The sequence below is a fragment of the Mugil cephalus genome, chromosome 10, assembly GCF_022458985.1.
Source record: "Mugil cephalus isolate CIBA_MC_2020 chromosome 10, CIBA_Mcephalus_1.1, whole genome shotgun sequence".
Lineage (NCBI taxonomy): Eukaryota > Metazoa > Chordata > Actinopteri > Mugiliformes > Mugilidae > Mugil > Mugil cephalus.
In genome coordinates this window covers 16,688,298-16,706,827 of record NC_061779.1, presented here as the reverse complement: position 1 = coordinate 16,706,827, position 18,530 = coordinate 16,688,298, and the positions used below count along the sequence as shown (strand labels likewise).

General features: G+C 41.7%; 3 protein-coding genes across 6 annotated transcripts; 2 read left to right on the top strand and 1 right to left on the bottom strand.

The window, feature by feature from the left end:
• The first annotated feature begins 195 nt into the window (after positions 1-195).
• Positions 196-9,738, top strand: clpxb (caseinolytic mitochondrial matrix peptidase chaperone subunit Xb). Of its 2 annotated transcripts, XM_047596035.1 has the most exons (15): positions 197-536; positions 1,039-1,114; positions 1,973-2,133; positions 2,231-2,345; positions 3,537-3,691; positions 3,812-3,971; positions 4,592-4,633; positions 5,288-5,464; positions 5,552-5,716; positions 6,300-6,388; positions 7,118-7,282; positions 7,368-7,667; positions 7,980-8,072; positions 8,168-8,274; positions 8,363-9,738. In XM_047596035.1, the coding sequence occupies exons 2-15, from the start codon at positions 1,060-1,062 to the stop codon at positions 8,451-8,453; spliced, it is 1,875 nt and encodes a 624-aa protein (XP_047451991.1). In that variant the 5' UTR covers positions 197-536; positions 1,039-1,059; the 3' UTR covers positions 8,454-9,738. The 2 variants fall into 2 exon arrangements, with proteins under 2 accessions (XP_047451992.1, XP_047451991.1); XM_047596036.1 differs by lacking the exon at positions 4,592-4,633 and having other exon boundaries at positions 196-536.
• A 317-nt stretch (positions 9,739-10,055) lies between these two features.
• LOC125014732 (ubiquitin-associated protein 1-like) lies at positions 10,056-12,944 on the top strand. 2 transcript variants are annotated; one of them, XM_047596060.1, is made up of 6 exons: positions 10,056-10,400; positions 10,484-10,602; positions 11,015-11,674; positions 11,787-11,957; positions 12,588-12,689; positions 12,796-12,944. In XM_047596060.1, the coding sequence occupies exons 2-6, from the start codon at positions 10,498-10,500 to the stop codon at positions 12,928-12,930; spliced, it is 1,173 nt and encodes a 390-aa protein (XP_047452016.1). In that variant the 5' UTR covers positions 10,056-10,400; positions 10,484-10,497; the 3' UTR covers positions 12,931-12,944. The 2 variants fall into 2 exon arrangements, with proteins under 2 accessions (XP_047452016.1, XP_047452015.1); XM_047596059.1 differs by having other exon boundaries at positions 10,484-10,620.
• Positions 12,945-13,060: 116 nt separating this feature from the next.
• Positions 13,061-18,394, bottom strand: LOC125014721 (protein regulator of cytokinesis 1-like). Of its 2 annotated transcripts, none has more exons than XM_047596037.1 (14): positions 18,224-18,394; positions 17,703-17,835; positions 17,490-17,612; positions 17,163-17,396; positions 16,890-17,060; positions 16,646-16,795; positions 16,385-16,532; positions 16,161-16,297; positions 15,986-16,081; positions 15,503-15,649; positions 15,303-15,413; positions 15,016-15,120; positions 14,599-14,772; positions 13,061-13,543 (listed from the first exon to the last, which is right to left on the bottom strand). In XM_047596037.1, the coding sequence occupies exons 1-14, from the start codon at positions 18,232-18,234 to the stop codon at positions 13,487-13,489; spliced, it is 1,797 nt and encodes a 598-aa protein (XP_047451993.1). In that variant the 5' UTR covers positions 18,235-18,394; the 3' UTR covers positions 13,061-13,486. The 2 variants fall into 2 exon arrangements, with proteins under 2 accessions (XP_047451993.1, XP_047451996.1); XM_047596040.1 differs by having other exon boundaries at positions 14,666-14,772.
• Between the last annotated feature and the right edge of the window lie 136 nt (positions 18,395-18,530).

Sequence of the window (18,530 nt, the reverse complement as noted above, 5' to 3'; positions counted from 1 at the left end):
TTGGATATGCTATATTTTTGGCTCAAACCTATTTAGAATTTACGAGGACCACTTAAACGCCACATTGTTTCACAATAACCTTGTAAAGTCCTGGTTATCGCGAAGTACCCCTGAACGCACCAGCCGTCACTCCTGGCCTGTGTGTTTGCAGATCTGTAAAGATCTGGATGGGCGTGTGCTGCGTTAACACGGATGAAGCCTCCATGTTACTTACACCGTTCACACATTGATTAAATGACTCCTGCTTGCTACTGTACCCAGAGGGAAGCTAGCTAGCTGGCTAGCTGGCTAAGCAACCGAACTAACCCAGTTCACAACAGCGGGCGTTACATCACTTTGGGTCGTGTCCCACCTGGGAAATAACGACCTGGAGGGACATACTTTTATCAATAGACACAGTAGACGCTGTGACATTAGCATGGCACACTGACCTGACGAATTAAAACAAAAAAAAGTGAAAGCTATAAATAGTGACTTAGCAAATTTTGTTTTTTTCCTGAGAGGCTGTCAGGACGCGACTGGTTTCACCGTGCACAGTGAGTAAAACTACCACGCACCTTGTTTTTTATTTTATTTTATTTTATTTTATTATTTATTTAACGACGTGCAGCTGTAAATAATCCCTCTATGTTAACTGGTCTATTTTTTTGGGTCTGAAGCTCAGTCTGTGTAACCACTGTGCTCGGACAGGTTGGGTTGTCATGTCCCCAGTTACGACTCGGGCCTAGTTTAAGTAGCAGCAACAGCTACATGTGCTAACAAGCTACCTTGTTTATTTCGTAAGTTGTTGGTAATATTAGCCGCATGCAAGTAAACGAGTTAGCCCAATGAGTCAAGACACCTCATGTGGTTAAAGCGACATTGATTTCTACCGATGTTTGCTGCACCGACGGCAGCTATAACTAGTTAATGAGCTACGTTGCTAATGCTAAGAGTGACGTTGAAGTTATGAAGTAACTGGCCTCTCCTGTTAGCTGAGGGCTAGTTTAGCCACCCGTCTCCCCTCGGTGCACCGCCTGAACTTTGTGTCCTTTTCAGGGTTTTGACACCGGAGAAATAATGTCTTGTTCGTGCACCTCGGCTGCCAGGTTGTTCCTTAACACAGCCCACAGAGGTAAGAAAGAGTCATTGGCCTAAACGTGTTGCCAGCTGTGTAAAGCTTCATGACATTGTGCAGTTTGCTTCAGCCTGTGAAGTAGGTTAACCTAGATTACAGTCTGCTATGACAGCTATGTTGCAAATATAAACAACAGGTGGAAAGGCCACTTTAAGAGTTTAGTATTTAGGCCATCGTGGTTACATCACCAGGTCAGTCGTAGCGATCCACAACTGTGACCTTTTTAATTCATATTTAAGACTAACACGCAAAGAAAAAAACACAAAAACACCAAATATGCTATGGCTAAGCTAACCTGTTACATCAACCATCCTCCCAGAGACCTTCACACCAAGTAAATAAGGTCCAGTGGAAAATCCCCACAAAGCTAAGGACAAATACAGAACTAATACTACTACTAATGTGATCTAAATCATATGGATCTTATTCCATTGAATATGAAATGTTGATCCTATTATTATTATTATTATTCGTTGTTCTAGGCTGTTATATTTATCTTATGATATTATTTTTTTAATGTATCCTCCTGTATTGTATTATATAATATTAACTGTACTTAAACCCAAGCCACATCATGCTACTCTGCTGTTGTAATGGTACACTACATTTAGTACATGTCGTACATGTAGGGGTGTAACTTTTTGTTATGACACGGTGACTCTAGTTGCGTAACACATAGGAGCAGCTGTGAACACTTCATTTAATGTTGTCGTTATTTAATATTTTTGCCTATTGTTCAGCATGACATGACTTTTAGAGGTGACATAACAGGACTCGGTATTATTACTTTGTGACAACTAATCACAAACCACACTGTTGCTAGGAATCAAATTTGCTGTTTGCTGTTTTTTGCAGGACTGTCATGCTCCCGGATTCAGTTGTATGGCCTGAGTCGTCAGGGGTTTCGGGAGACTCATTTACCTCCCCTCCTACGTGTGAGGTCATTTTCAGAAACTTCTGTCTGTTATGCATCTAAAGATGGGACAACGAAGGACAGCGGCAGTGACGGTGGAAAGGTAACACAACCCTCTGCCACTGTGGAGCTACACACCACCTTGGAAGAAATGGCAACACTGTTATTATTCGTGTACTGACCAATTATTATTTACATAGAAAAGCGTCAGTGAGGGGAAGAGAATGTCTGGCTCTGGAGGGTCAGGAAAAGGTGGAAGTCAGCTCCGCTGCCCTAAATGTGGAGACCCCTGCACGCACGTAGAGACCTTCGTATGTGAGTAAACATATTATTCTTCAACAACAGTTAACCTAAAATAATCGGAGGCACAGTTTGGTTGGAAGACGAATACAAAAACTACCAAGAATCAAGAGAAGTAAGTCTGAAGGTATATGTGACAATAAGTTACTTTAATTGTAGAAACACGTCTCTTAAACCCAGAATTATGTGATCGTGGTGTTAATGGTAAAATAAATGGAGATAACATGACCAGTTCTACTAGGTTGTCATGACTGATGAGAGAAATTTGGCTCTTGTTGGAAACTGTTCAACATCGATGAAAAGGAGATGATTTGTGATTTGGTTAAAAATAAAATTGAAGGACGAGTGCAGCACATGTATTTGAGAAATTGTAATTTTAGTTCCCAACTCTGTGTTGAAACGTGTTTTTCCCATTGTAACATTACACCAATGTTCATACACACCTTTGAGACGGATGTAAATAAATCTCTAAACTGTGATGTAAACACAGCACATAAATACCACAGTGCATAGTTTCTTGGCCCAGTTTGTCTAAATAAAGACAGGCCAGTAAACATGTTGTTGTTGTTGTTGGTCAAATCCAGAGGGGCTGTTTGGACTGAAAGGTGGCACTAAAAACCTTTCAAACAATCAGATGAGGGATTTCTCTTTTGTTTTGTTCCTGTAACTTCCTTCCTACCACTTGTCATGAGATCATTTCCCACCTTTTTCATTTTACTTTCACAATGACAGTGTGGAATGAACTTTCCAAGTTAAGTTGTAATTTTACATTTTCCCGTAAACCTCAGAGAAGGTGGAAGTTTGCTTTAATTCTTAAATATAAAAATATTTTTTTTTTTTGTACACAGTTTAATATCAGCTAAACATTAGTCAGTGTGACTAACCCACATCGTCTAATTCATCGTATATAGAAACAATCTGTTACCAGGAGATAAGTAATTTATTATGGCAATGAAATGTAAACTAGAAGTGCACTGTAAAAAGGCCAGTTCATCCAAGTCCATTGAAGGCGTGTAAAATAAAGGCAAAGCTTTATGAAAACAATATTCAATCTTCATACTCGAAAGTCACTTTTGTGTTACAATGGTTTATTTTTGGTTTGAGTATCAGTGGGTTTAACCTTCAGAATCTATCATGTTGTAAGTATCAGGAAAAACTCTCAACCAGATGTTTAAGTGTTTCCCCATTACCTTTGTCTTGTTGTAGCATCTACACGATTTGTCAAATGTGAGAAGTGTCATCACTTCTTCGTGGTCCTCTCTGAAACGGACTCTAAGAAAGGACTAAACAAAGAGCCAGAATCTGCTGCGGAGGCTGTGAAACTGGCATTTTCGCAGAAACCTCCTCCTCCTCCAAAGAAGGTAAGAAAGTGAAGTAGGAGCAGAAGTTGACAAAATGTAACAATTGCTGAAGTTACCATCTGGTAACTTTGTAGTACGGTGACATTTTTGTGGAGAATAAATGACCCTTTTCCTCATCAGATATACGCTTATCTCGACAAGTACGTCGTTGGCCAGTCCTATGCAAAAAAGGTGTTGGCAGTTGCGGTGTACAATCACTACAAGCGCATCTACAACAACATCCCTGCTGGGAATCGACAGCAGGTTGAGGTGGAAAAGCAGCCGTCTTTAACACCTCGTGGTCAGTAATAATGTTTTCTATAGACATTGCTTTATTCTGCATCTAAACTAACCATTTCTAACGCTTTCCCAGTTAAATTCCTAATTAATTAAAAAATATTGTGGACGGAAAAGTTTTACTCAAGTAAACCAAACTGTGGCTAAGAAAACAAAAACTGCACTTTATGTGCGTCTAGTTTTAGGACACAACTTGTTTTACTCAGATACATCCTGCTAAACCTAATTGTGGACACACACAAAAAGACTAATCTCAAATAAAAAAAAAATATTTTCAAAGCTTAATTTAAGTTTGAGTGTGTAACAGAATGTTTAATATAACTCTCCATTTACCAGTGTGGCTCAACACTGTCAGTAATGATGCAAAATGGTAACTGTCTAAAACTGTTTAATACATGTGATACATGTATGTTATATAGTACTGAATAACAGGATCAGGAGACTAATAACTGATCTGTGACCTTAAATCATAACTTGTCTCAAATCTTAATCTGTAACATTTGGCATTTGTTCAATAATTGTCACATTTGCACAAATCTTCTTTTAGCGACTGTATTGATAATGTCTTAATGGCAATGATTAATGATAATATTGATTGTAAGTACTCTCATCCTCTCCCTGTAGAGCTAGAGATGAGAAGACGAGAGGATGAATACAGATTCACAAGTAAGTGGCTGGTCCTCCCTGCTGTCATCTGTTATCAGTGGCAACTTTAAAAGTCACAACACTTGATCAGCAGATTTCTCTTTACTTTACTTTGATGAGTTGTACAAATGCCAAAATGTACAGACTATTGTGACTCCACAGTTAGAAATAAGTTCTTCCTTTTCCAGTGAGAACATAATTATAGTCGTACAGTCTAGTCACAATTCTGTAGAAATATGTGTCAGTCAAAGCCTTGTGAGATATTTGTTCAGCACCAGGTGAACACACACGTTTGTGCCACTTTTGGAAATGTCACTGACTCATTTACCAAATGTACAGATAGGCCACAGAAATCGAATGAAACGGACCTTGTTAATATTTGACCGACCAGACACAATGAGATGGAACCTTTGTGACCTACATTCATACTCACCTACATCCAGACTTGACTATTTTCAGTCCAGCCGTCCTCTCCTAGTAACCTCACCCTGGCACAGACCTGGGCATGTGTATTTTTAGCCTGCACATAGAAACTGTTACTATGCACAACTGATCACAACATCACTGAATGACTGGTTTGTGTAACGCTCTTTCAAACACAGAATGCCAAGCTGCTTTTCTGATGGTTTTATGAAAGGCCTTTAGCGTAACCCTGTTGCCGGCTTGTTGTTGCAGAGCTGCTGCAGATCGCGGGGATCAGCCCTCATGGAAATGCTCTTGGAGCGTCCATGCAGCAGCAGGCGAGTCAGCAGGCACCTCAAGAGAGGAGGGGCGGCGAGGTCCTGGACTCCACACACGCCGAAATTAAACTGGAGAAGAGCAACATCATACTTCTTGGTCCAACTGGTTCAGGTTGGTGTTTTGTCAACAGATACGCCGGCATCGATGTGTCTGTGCAGATGTAAATTCCTGATGATTCACGTTATTATTTTTTCACAGGAAAAACATTGTTGGCTCAGACACTGGCACGTTGTCTGGACGTCCCATTCGCGATCTGTGACTGTACCACACTAACTCAAGCTGGATACGTGGGAGAAGACATCGAGTCGGTCATTGCCAAACTTCTGCAAGATGCCAACTACTCGGTGGACAAAGCGCAGCAAGGTGGGCAGTGGGACTACGTGTAACCAGAGTACGGCGTCCAATGCTGGAGTCATACCGTGTGTTTATTTAGTCAGAAACGGGTCGTCACAAAAACACACAAAGAACAAGGATTCAAACAAGCAGCAGCACATAACACACCGCCCATTTTGTTCTTCGTGTTTGTTTTTGCTCCCATGCAGTTACGGGGAGAATGAAATCAGACAAGTAACACAAAGGAGGGACAGCAGCCACAACCACAACATGCTTAATACCACTTTGCGTGTTAGCTTGCTAATATTTAATTAGCATGAAGCGTAACAGCCGACAACGATAGTATTTAGTTTGAGCAAATAATGTGGACACAACATGCTTCAATTTTATGTTACGTTTATCGGGTAGAAATGACTCACTGATAGGAAGAGGACGGAAGGAACTCACAATAGAATAAAAATAACAAGATCGATCAGCTGTTGGAAAAAGTCAACTATATTTATATTAATGGATTAATGCACAGCAGGTTTATCAAAGACGGGAACTGTCGCATTTCTCCAGTAAGGCATCAAACTTACACCGCTGTGTCCCCATCCCTCTGTTTTGTGTGTAGGCATTGTGTTCCTGGACGAGGTTGATAAGATCGGCAGCGTGCCTGGAATCCATCAGCTGAGAGACGTGGGTGGAGAAGGGGTCCAGCAGGTCAGTACTCAGCCACAGCTCCACCAATAAAGCCTTTATGGAGCAGTTTGTTTCATGGAGTTGATGTTTTGATGTTTTTATCATCAGTTAATCTTTAGATTGTATCTGTTAACTATGAGGAAACGTTTCCCAGTTCACTGGAATGTTTTGAAACTGTTTTATGTTTGTGCTTATGTATTTATTGTAGTGTTATGTAGAATAGAATAGAAAAACATTTATTTGTCCCACAACAAGAATAAAGAGTGGACTGTGTAAAAGATAAACAATGAGATGAAAATAACAGGATAAAAAAATAGAATAAAATATATACAAGTATTGGCACATATACAAAAAGCATTGAATTACAAGCATAAAGTATTGAACTGCAAACATAATGATTGTTGGATATTACACAGGGTTGTGCATAGTACACAAGTAGTAAATAGTGAGAGGGTTGAACCTTGAGGAGTAATAATATTGCACGTGTATGAGATAAAAGCATCATATTTTTTATATTGGGATGATGATTATTATTATTATTATTATTATTATTATTATTATTATTATTATTATTATTGTCGCTGCAGCTGACGTGTTTTCTTCCAAGTTGAATTATATCTCAATTACATTTTTGTAATAATACAAATAAAAAGCCACTTTTACCATTTTTTTTTTTTCTTTTCTTAATTTTTATAGTTTTCTTCTTTGTCCTAAACTTGAACAAACTTTTTCCCTCGTCCTGTCTCTCAGGGTTTGCTCAAACTCTTGGAGGGAACAATTGTCAATGTTCCTGAGAAAAACTCAAGGAAACTAAGAGGAGAAACGGTGCAGGTGGACACCACAAACATTCTGTTTGTTGCATCCGGCGCCTTCAATGGACTCGACAGAATCATCAGCAGAAGGAAGAATGAGAAGGTACATTGTATTGTCAAGATTCAACCGAGACAACTGTTATCCAGTCCTGCCTCTAACTCCGTCCTCGTGTCCGGTGTCTCTTCAGTATTTGGGTTTTGGCACTCCCTCTAACCTGGGAAAAGGGCGCCGTGCGGCCGCTGCAGCCGATTTGGCCAACTCCAGCGGCGAGACGGACACGGTGGCAGAGATCGAGGAGAAGGACCGGCTGCTGAAGCACGTGGAGGCCAGGGACCTGATCGAGTTTGGAATGATCCCAGAGTTCGTCGGTCGTCTTCCCGTCGTCGTTCCTCTGCACAGCCTGGATGAAGAAACACTAGTCCGGATCTTGACTGAACCACGAAACGCTGTGGTGCCCCAGTACCAGGCTCTGTTCAGCATGGACAAAGTAAGAGCTCTGAAATAGAGGTTGCTATTGGGTTGCTATTGTTGTTTGGGTTTGTTCAGACGCACAAAAGCGTTGTGAGGAAGAGAGTTTGTTTATTCGTTTGAATTGAGTGGAGGAGGAAGTGTTGATGATGTTGATGTTGATGAAACAGACTTGCTAACCTTTACACCTTAAATCTCAGTGCATCAGAAAATAAACAGCACACACACGCCCTTTTCTCTATAAGGAAGTAACACTTGTAAAATTTTCCACCTGTGCCTGTGTGCTCAGTCCTAAATGAGTGAATTGAAATGAATCTGTTATCTGTTTCAGTGTGAACTCAATGTGACTCAAGATGCCTTGAGGGCCATAGCCAGAATGGCTTTGGAGAGAAAGACCGGAGCTCGTGGGCTCCGATCAATCATGGTACGTGGAGTCTTTACCAAATGTGTCAAAACTATTTATGTTTGTCTTTCGTTTCTTGTGTTGTTGATGTAAAGTGAAATCTCCTTCTTACACAGGAAAAACTCCTTCTGGAGCCCATGTTCGAGGTGCCGCACTCTGACATCATGGCCGTCGAACTGAACAAAGAAGTTGTCCAAGGGAAGTCGCAACCCAGATACATCAGGTCAGTTCACATGTGTCGTGTTGGAGATCAGTTTCCTTAAGCTGAGCGCAGACTGATACTTGACACGGCTCTTCCATTTGAATTTCAGAGCTCCAGCCAAGGAGTCTTCAGAGGAGGAGTACGACTCCGGCATCGAGGAGGAGAACTGGCCCCGACAGGCAGATGCTGCTAACAACTGAACGACGCGCGACTCATTTCACCTAAAGGCCCGAGCTGTCTGAATCATTAGTTTAATATGAACCTTTTGGATACCGCGTCTGGTACCAACTCTTTTATTGTAGCCCATGACAAGTAAGCTCTGGACATCACAGAGGAGGTAATGGAGGCTGCCGGTGCTGACAAGTTTTTCATGATGAACAAGTTAAGAGAGCGTAACAACCTTTGGTCCCTGTGCGTCAGCTGTTAATTCTCTGGTTGGGCACTCACAGGTCGGACCTTTATAAAATATTTCAATCTCTGGGGATTGTTAACATATTTTATCTATATAAAGATAATGCAATTTTATTCATGAAAGTATTTGTAGCTAGTTTATTTGTTTTCTCTTTTTGTGGTGACGGGCGGTAATGGCAAGGGAAGCAAAAGGAAATGATGGGATCATACTGTACACTTGGAAACACGGGCCGCTGAGAACGTGTAGATGTCATGTTACCATGTTAAGTAATGCCTTACATCCTAAGGGCATGATATTCCATGAGCACATCAATATTTTGATGTTTTCTTCTCTACCACCATTGTAATAATGGTGCTCACAGTAAAAAAAATCAGCTGTAAATGTTTAGCTACACTGCTTGGGTAGCATTTGTAAGCAGTTTGTATGACATGACCTCTAATTAGAATACATTGTAGTGACGTGTAACGCACCAGCACATTAAACACAGCAGACGCGACATAATGGTGACCTTTAAACAGCCACAATGGTTATTTTTCAGTGTTTTTGCTTCCTCCTTTAGCCCACTCTTTAGGCAATCTGTGTGTTTACTTAAAGACTCGGATCAGAGGGCCGCTCCACAAAGCAGGATTAGCACGTTCACTGGTCATGAGATAGCTTATGAAATTTTGTAATAGCTGTCCTCCAGTATTCATATCCAACTTAATTGTCCAGATCAGACAGATAATCCCCTTCACATTAAGCCGCCTCCTGCTCTAAACCTGCTTTGAAAACATCCCTCAGAATAGCACAGATATTTTTATTTTCTTCACCTCACCTTTAGTAATGTAATACCCTGTTACTAAATGGTACCTGAATACACGTCTGACTGAACCACGCTGCTGTACCTCATCAAAGTAGATAAAACTAGACCCCCCCCCCCCTTTTGCTTTAAGTTTCCATTTCTTTCAGTAAAGATTCAGAACTGCTTTTGTTTTCAGAGGTCTGTTACAGAACCTTTAATCCCCCACGGAGTTTGTGAATCTTAAATTTATTGTGATTGTTTAAAATATATAAATAAAATGTATATCTCTGTACGAACGTTTCCTTGTTCTTTACCAAAGTGTGCACTTCATATTTTGTTTCCCCTCCAAAGACGGGGCGGTGAAAGGTTTCTTGGACGTGCGCAACACGGAGCGTAAACAAGAATGACTCTGAGAGACATCACAGGCTTGTTCTGCACTGTTCGCCTGTCACCTTGATTATAATCAGCTAATCTCTGGAAAGTATCATGCTGTGCTTGGTTTCCCAATACCTCAGCATTTCCCTAATCCCTCCCAGTCACATGGAAATTATAAAGTCACACTGCCTCTAATGTGGCTTTGAATATGCAGTAGATGAAAAAAGCTGCAACCACGTGAAAGTATTATATGAGAAATTATGATAAATATGTCGTATGTGTCAGTAGAAATTGACAGAAGAATTAAAAGGATATTGAGGATACTGTGCTTTTATTCACAATAGGCCTCATCTAAGAATAAATTCATATATATATATGTGTAACCAGATAAACTATACTATCTGTAGTAGATGTTTGCGGGCTGGATTACAACAGACGCCTGAGGCTTTACTTGTAAACAAACTTGGATGATGTCAGAGGCTTAGCGATGAAGAGGTTTATCACGTATAGTTACTCACTCCAAACACCTGTCCCTGACTCAGACGGCTGTGGACCTGGAAGAGGACAAACCGGACAAAGGTAAGAAACTTCAACAAAGATGCAGCACATTCTGGCCTTTAACGGGAAAAACCCAGGAGCTCTGTGTGATCCCCCTGCTACAGGCTATTTGCTGGTGATGAATTTTCTGGAGGATGTCCCGTTTCAGACCCTGCTGGGTCCACTGGAGGAGGAAGTTCAGCTGCTGACGACTCCGGACATCACTGTACCAGACCTCCAGCGGGTAATGAAGGAAACTGAGGTCAGACATCTCAGTGATCGTACGCTCACACGCATTCTAAGATGAATGTTGGGATTCATTTAACTTTACATATTAATTTGATTGCAATTTCCCATTAATAAGAGCTAATTGAATTGTAGCTTGAGGGCAGAGCATTAAGGGAACCTATCTTTCCATGTAATGTACTTTTGAGCAGTGTTTCCACTGAAACCATGCTTTTTTTCATTAGAAACCATTAATTTACTTTAACCTTAATGGTAATCATCAACATGATGTGTTACGTTCTCACTGGAAAGCTGAGATCTGTTTGGGAAGTTGCATCTCACTGTTGTCACCCTCGTCGACCCTGCTCCTACTCATAATTAAATGAGTGATGGCTGAATAAAATTTTGAATCTTTTCTTATTTTCCTATAGTATGGATTCAACCTGGAGAGGTGGATTTTAACTGGGGAGCAGGAGGTCAGTCAGGCCCCGTCCTGCCCGCCTTACTGGCTGATGTTCCGCAGCCCCCAGAAGAGTCGCAGGGCGACTCACAGGAGCGGCGACCCGTGGGCCTCCAGCCCTCGCCCACGCAGCCACAGCCTGAACTCTGCGGACGCTCACTGCCTGCACCACCGCACCGTCAGGTTCCACATATCGGACTCTGACAACGAGGACGGCTACTGCGAGGACAACGAATGGTCCCCCACCGAAGACGCCCATCACCGCACCAGGAGCAGGGAGCGGCCCCGGAGCGCCGCACCCAAAGACCCGGTCTCAAGAGTCAAGGAAATGCACCTCGGTCCTTCCGCTCACCACTGCAAGCCTGACTCTCCTCAGACCCACAGGAGCCACAGAGCTTCTCTCCCAGACTGCAGACAACCTCTGCGTGCGGTGGAGCAGCAGAGGTCGCAGCAGGCCAGCCCCCTCTGCCACGGCCAGAAGGGCAGCAAGAAGAGGCAGCGTTCGCTGAGCTCCGCGGGACTCAGGAAGTACCCCCAAAACACATCGCCTGCCCTTTCTTCTTCATCCAGGCTGCTGCAGCAGCAACGACCCTCGTCTGCAGGGCCCGTCGTCAAGAACCGCAGGAAGAAGGTCAGTTTCTCTAAGATCAATACCATGCCTTAAGGAAAAAGGATGACTGGCATCTTTTCCCTTTTTTCTTTTTCTGGTATATCTTTTGTTAAGCATCAGTTTTGGTCACCAGGTCCTGACGACCAGTGGCTCTCGTGGGGTTTTCTTTGACTCTGCAACGGAGCTTCTGTCAGCACTCAGCCAAGAAGAGAGGGAGCTCCTTGAAACCATCACAGAGAAGGGCTACCCTCTACGCACCGCCATTCTGGCTCTGCAGAAGACGGGCTACCGGAGCCCGGAGAAGGTAGGCAGGGAGGCAGGCACCGCCCCCAGGCTACACACCCTCAACTGATCCACCTTATAACACCAGTACCTTTTACAATATGTCAAATAAATCTTAGTTTAAATATTTGTCTTCTGAGAGTTAATGGAGAAAATATACTTGCTAAAGTCATGAGTTCACTACATGGCATCCCAGTCACGTTAATACATTATAATGGCTCATTATATCTGCAAAGCAATACTATGTAATACAATATGTAAACCTAAATTAACCTGAAATGCATGTACTTAAAACATTTTTCATGGTGTACGTAGTTAGATCTATAAATGTTACTTGAGCTCTTATAACATATGAAACATATGTATTGTGGACATAGGCTTAAAGTTCAGACTTGCAGTTTCAATTTCAGTTTTCCAAACTTGAGGAAGTGTTTACAGTCACTCTTAAAAAAAAAAACATCCCCCAATTCCAGTACTTAAAAGTTATTTGACCAGTGAACTTAATCATGAGTAAATGTATTATTTTGTGCAGAATACTTTGCAGGTATGACAACCTGAAGTTTGTAATGTGTGCATATGACTGATTTTAGCATGTTTGATTTAGTTTATTCAAACTTATGTGGACCTCGCTCATATTTCCTGTTATCGACAGGTCCTAAAATACCTGGTTACCAGTGACCGTCTGTGTGGGCTGGGATACGATGAGGCGCAGGTGGAAGAGGCCCTGGAGATGTTTCAGAACTGCGAGAGCAAGGTGATAAAGAGCCACCGCCATATCTCATCTTCACTAGAGAGGCAGCTTAGATCAAACTGAACTGATCTGGTGTGTAGCATTAACATTATTATTATTTTTATTTCAGGCTGCCGAGTTCCTGCGTCTGTTGACCCAGTTTAACGAGATGGGCTTCCAGCAAAGTGCAATCAAAGAAGTGCTGCTTGTTCATGAGAACCATCGAGAGAGGGCCCTTGAGGAACTCATGACACGCATGGTTTAAACAGGACACACAGGCTCAAACTCGCTGAACACGTCTTCAGTGAGAAAGTAACAGCAGCTGATATCGACTCAAAACAGGTGCAGCTTCAAAATTTACAAGAATGAAATGAAAAGATAACGGTAACACTTAGTGAGGATGAATGCTTTTAAAAGTTTATTTACAGCTTAATTAAAAAAAGCACTCATTTACTTTGTCAAGAGTATGTTTAACTGTCACTCCAAATGGAGGAAGAAAACCATGGTGCATTGGCTAATTGCTACAGTACTGAAACAGTAGTGCTCAAGACGGTTATTCATGTTCACTTAAAAGAAAAAGAATCAAATAAAAAGCCAAAGAAATACATACAGCAGAAAAAACTGCTACAGCAGAAACCCCGATATAAAGTCTTACAAAAACAGAATCAATGGAAACTCACAATGTGTCTCACAACGATTAAAATATTTACATTTTTTGAAGAAGTTTACATTCAAGTTCCCTGTTGCCCAACAAATGAAATCTACGCTAAACTACCGCTGAGCTGGATGACTCTCGGTCCCGGAGCAGCTCCTTTGGATCGTCACTGAAAACTGATGGTGGAGTTCACATTTGATTTAGAAGCCTTCGTGAGGTCTCTCTGTAACGAAAAAGTCAAAATTAATTTATGTAAAAAACTGTCAAATTACAACTACAGTGCAAAATGTTTGTCTCCCCCTACTGGCGGTAAGAGTAATGGCCCAAATACTTTCAATGCACGCGTGTGTAGCATAGGCCTTCAAAACTGAGAACATGGTGTGACACTGGGACAGCAGAGCTTCACTAACCAAAGGTTCGACCAGAGAAAGTGTCTAAAAAAAACTCCACTACATGCATCAGCCAACACCTCACAGTTGATGTTGGGGTTTAAAAAGAAACTAAGGCACTGGTGTCGCCTTCCTCCTTTTCAATGTGTTGGTATTTGTAAAATACCAACTACAGCTACTAGATCAGATACTAGATTTACTAGACGTAAACAATAAACTGATGTCACGGTGAAAATGTTTGTGCATATATTTTGAACAATTTATGTCCTTTGTCTTAATATTTTTCTTCTTTAAACTGTAATATTTCTATCTGGGGCGTATGAAACTTACTGGACACTTCATACCACGAGGTGCTGTTGGCTACTTTGTCTTTGTCACTATGGTTGTTCCCCTTTTTCAACTCTGGCAAAACAACTTTGTGTCACTGATGCCAAGTCACTATTGGCGCTCGTATGTGTGAATATTGTCACAGACAACAGATCTAATACAAGAGATTCATCTGCCTTTGCCGAACAGCTTAATCAATATTCTGTGAATTCATTTGGTAAAGGACGCTATGGAAAGTCCAACGCATGTAAAAGTCTCACATTCTAGCTTTAACTGTAATGATTCAATGTTAATATATATAAATATAAAAAGGGTTTTCATCATCATCATCATCATATGTAGTACATGACAATATTAAACTTTGTGCAACTTTGTTTCAAAAATAAAATCTGAAAATTTTGTCAGCAAAATACAAAACTTTGCAAACGTTATTTCTACAGTTTTTTTTTTAATATGATGTCTCAGACAGTCTGTCCTTATATTAACAGTGATGCCTAATTGTTTCTAAGTTGCTATTTAGAGTGTGCATCAGTGGACTAAACAGATGGAAAACCCCATTTACCGCAAATTCCGAATAGGAGGCAGCGACAGAGTTAAAGGTGAAGGTGTGATCTTGAGTATCCTGAGACCTTAATGTGGCACTTGGAGTATTTCTATTTAGATGGGAGATGTTTTCCTTGTTCCGGTCTAGTGCACGGGGTGTCTTTCCATGTCCAGGTGTTCGCAGGCCAAGACCCTAAAACGAGACCAGCTAGGATGACCATGTGTTTTTATGGCAGACCTTTCATTTCATATAATATCAGACTGGACAATTATGACCAAAAAAAAAGGTGCATTTACAATGAAAATGACAATCTCAATGGGGTCATGCATCGTGGCCAAAACCAATTTAATGTATTTAGTCTGATTCGCTGTTAAAAAAATATATAAATGAAACACACAATGGGAGATCAGTCACATGTGACGACAGCGAGCATACCTTGCTGGCAGACAATGGTGGTTTCTGGATGGACTGGCACATCGTTCCACCGAGGCCTGAACTGAGAAAGCTGTTAGGAGTCGAGATGGTCGAGGTGCCATTGAACTGGACAGAGGGAAAAGGTGCGTCAAGTTCTGAATCATTCATGCAGTTCCTGAATCATTTAAGCAGTTTCTGAATCATTCATGCAGTTTCTGAATCATTCATGCAGTTCCTGTTTGTCACTGTCGCCGCATATAGTGTTCAAATACACAATAAATCTGACAACAATGAGAAAAACATCTTACCTTTCTTACTTTTCCAGGCGTGGGAGTTCCCGCTATACGCCTTTTTGATGGTGTCCTCACTGCTGTTCCATACAACATATCCTCCTGTGTCTGCTTAGTTTTCTTCATTTGCTATTTGTAAACAAAAACAAATCACACTGACAACACTTTTGCGACCGGGAAAACGCTTAGTACAATGTTTGATGAAAGCCGTAACAAACCCGTTCAAGTTTCTCTTTCTCCTTTTCCTCGTGGTGGTGATTCCACTGCTGCTGCACGTACTCAAGAAATTTCTGCCCGTTGACCATAAACTCTTTGTCGTGCTCCTGCTCCCAAGCATCAATTTGGGCCTTCAGGACCTTCTCCAGCTGAAAAAAAAAATTACAACAATTTAATCTTAGTGCCACTGTAACAGACTAGGCAGTTGGCCTACATCATTTTCTAAAATGTCTCAGTTAAGATCCAGTGCACAATAATCACTTGCCAATAAACTGCACACTGAGTATTAATATCCCCATCTACTGGCCAAAACAAGTAATGCAACAAACCTGCAGTTGTCTGTCATGTGGTTTGTTTGCTTTTGACAGTTTTATTCTTAAGAGTGGACCTTGAAATTCTTTCTGCTCACAATAACTATTCTTATTTACTTCTAGTTTTATTAACTAATCAGTAGGTCAATCAAACACTTCTAAACATCCATTCACCTTAGGCAAACTCTTTTGCAGGTCAGTTCTCTGCTTCTCTTCTTTCAGAAGATTCCCGCCCCTGTTGTTGAACCTTGCTGGGTCGTTTGCCTTTCTCTGTGATTGAAGTACAAACATCCACATGCGTTAACACACCACGAGAAATTTGTTTTGACGGTTTTCACGCAGTACTCACATCAAGTTCCAAGTACAAGGTCCAGTTGTTTTGCCATTTTGAGACTCCCTCAAAGAGCTCCTTGTGGTCCTCGTAGTATTTTTTCAGGGTTTTGATCTCAGCCTCGTGCAGGTTGAGAAGATCTTCTGTGAAATCATCTGTTGGTGGTAAAGCACAGAGACATTTGTGACATTTGCTGTGTTTATGTATTATAAGGGTGTTGTCATTGAAGAATGGATATTCACCATCATGATACGGAGCAAAAATTTGCTGCTGTTCTTTGCTGTAGAAGCATCTCTCCCACAAAAGGGCGATCTCTGCTCTGATGGCCTCAATTACACTTTTCATGCTGTGCATTTTCAGCACCTCTAGACGCTGGAACTCTACCTGGAGCTGGAAATACAGAACAGCCATTATCACAGCTTGTTACAGAAGGGTTAGCGTTGCTTGAAGATACAACTGCATCAATTAGTAATGTAAATGACCACACAATGTAGATTTCTTACTGCCTCAATGTTTTTCTTCTTTGAAGTCAACATGTGCTCTGAAAAGCCTTCCCTTTCCTCTTGTGGAATCTGAAGCCTTTCCCAGAGAGCCTGTATCTTTGTGCGCAAACCTGAACAATAGAGTTCATTCTCAGCCTTGCGTTCTTGTAACTGAAAAGAAAGCATTAAAAATCAAATTCAACATTACATACGTACATAATATTGCAGGTTAGCAAACGTCTAGATGCAAACATCCCAAACTCACTTGACTCAGGAGTAGCTTAAGAGCAGCAATGTTGTCATTTGACAAACAAAATGCCTCCTCGTCCTCGCACATCACATCCGTCTCAAAACTGGTCTCTGGGAGCTGCTCCAGATCATCCATGCACACGATGATCTCCTTTTTGATGCCAACAAATTCATCATGGCGACGATTCTGAAAAGATGAGTAACGTTAGAAAAACTCTGTGTGTGTGTGTGTGTGGGGTGAGGGCGGGGCAAAAGTGAAAAATTAAGAAAAGCAAAATGTCAGCAGCACCTTTTCTTTAGTCAGATCTGCAAGGTAGGCTTGAAAGGACTCTAGCTGCTGTGTCGACGGGACAGAGTTGTGATCAATGCAGAAGGGAGTAGTGCACATAATGTCACACAGCTCGCGGTCTTTGGCGACAAGGCCGTCAAGTTCCTCCATTCTTTGCTTCTTGCGCTCCTTCAGCACCTCCAGGCGCGTGCGGCTGTTCTTCTCCACCTGCAACATGGTGCAGCCATCCTCGTCCTGCAACGAAATCAAACAATTTACAAGTCAGATGGGGGGGGTTTCCAGATATATATGAGGAAACAATGAGATGTGTCTTAAATGCCACTGCACCTCAAAGGGGGGAAGCTGAAGTTCAGTGCACAAATTGTTCAGCTCCAAACGATAGGACTCGATGCTTTTCAGTAATCGCTTCTTGAGCTCCTCTTCTTCGGCAATCATAAGATCCAGCAAACCCTGCAGGCAAGGAAACCCCAATTAGTTGTAATTGGATTATTTCTGTGAAGCCAAAGGACTGAATTTAATTTGCATCGATGTGGGACTCACTTTGATGTGCTTGTGGACATCGTTGGTTCTCTGAAGACGCTGCTCTTCAGGAATCCCTATCTCTTCCCAGATATCCTGTAACCTGACCAGTGCTCTGTTCAGGTAGGCAACAGACTCTGCTGCGTGGACTTCACTGGAAGAAAGGCAAACAAAAGAAAACGAGGTTAGTGTTGCGAGGGTTTTAAAATAGTCCCACATTAACATTTAATTTGACCTCAGAGAGCTAACGACAGACGCCACAGCCCCTTCATCGACCGAGGACGCTGTTAGCTAGTTAGTAGCCGACGGTGCTATTGTAGCATTAGTTGTAACTTGTAAAATACCAGTCAAAGACTTAATAAGACTAACAAAAAGATAATGAATACCGTTCAGAGTTAGTCATTGCTCCACACACAGACGTCTGCCTCGTCTATGCGTGTGCTACAAACTGCGTCAGCTCACAGTAAACGAGCTGCTAGCTTTATCCCAAATCAGGACGCTCGCCTATACAAATTATTAATAAAAAACATTTAAGTACTAACCTCACTCTCATGTCGTCGCCGCCGAGCACAAGTATATTTAAAACAACCCTATTTAACGCACAGGTGCCCTATCTACTCGTAAAAAGAAACAAATAACTAATTGGGTTAGTGTCGCGGTGTCTGACTACCCGTTCGTTTCGATCCCGTTTGAATTTTGCACCGAATCCACGTCCGACCTCTGATTGGCCGATTCGGGTGACGTCAGCGGAAGTTGTTGCCCTTTGCGATCTTTGAAAAAAGCCCTAACGTTAGAAAAAGCCATGGCTGAAGCTCCGCCCATCGTTTTATGTTCATAGTCCAATCACCA

Excerpts from the sequence above, each read along its gene's own strand:
- clpxb (XM_047596035.1), top strand. The coding sequence starts at position 1,060 with ATGTCTTGTTCGTGCACCTCGGCTGCCAGGTTGTTCCTTAACACAGCC. Across the intron at positions 3,972-4,591 it reads GCCGTCTTTAACACCTCGTG|AGCTAGAGATGAGAAGACGA; the intron begins GTCAGTAATAAT and ends CTCTCCCTGTAG. Across the intron at positions 7,283-7,367 it reads GCAGAAGGAAGAATGAGAAG|TATTTGGGTTTTGGCACTCC; the intron begins GTACATTGTATT and ends GTGTCTCTTCAG.
- LOC125014732 (XM_047596059.1), top strand. The coding sequence starts at position 10,498 with ATGAATTTTCTGGAGGATGTCCCGTTTCAGACCCTGCTGGGTCCACTG. Across the intron at positions 11,958-12,587 it reads GCTACCGGAGCCCGGAGAAG|GTCCTAAAATACCTGGTTAC; the intron begins GTAGGCAGGGAG and ends TGTTATCGACAG. Across the intron at positions 12,690-12,795 it reads TTCAGAACTGCGAGAGCAAG|GCTGCCGAGTTCCTGCGTCT; the intron begins GTGATAAAGAGC and ends TTTTTATTTCAG.
- LOC125014721 (XM_047596037.1), bottom strand. Across the intron at positions 16,298-16,384 it reads TTTTGCTCCGTATCATGATG|ATGATTTCACAGAAGATCTT; the intron begins GTGAATATCCAT and ends TACCACCAACAG. Across the intron at positions 16,082-16,160 it reads CCTTGTACTTGGAACTTGAT|AGAAAGGCAAACGACCCAGC; the intron begins GTGAGTACTGCG and ends CTTCAATCACAG.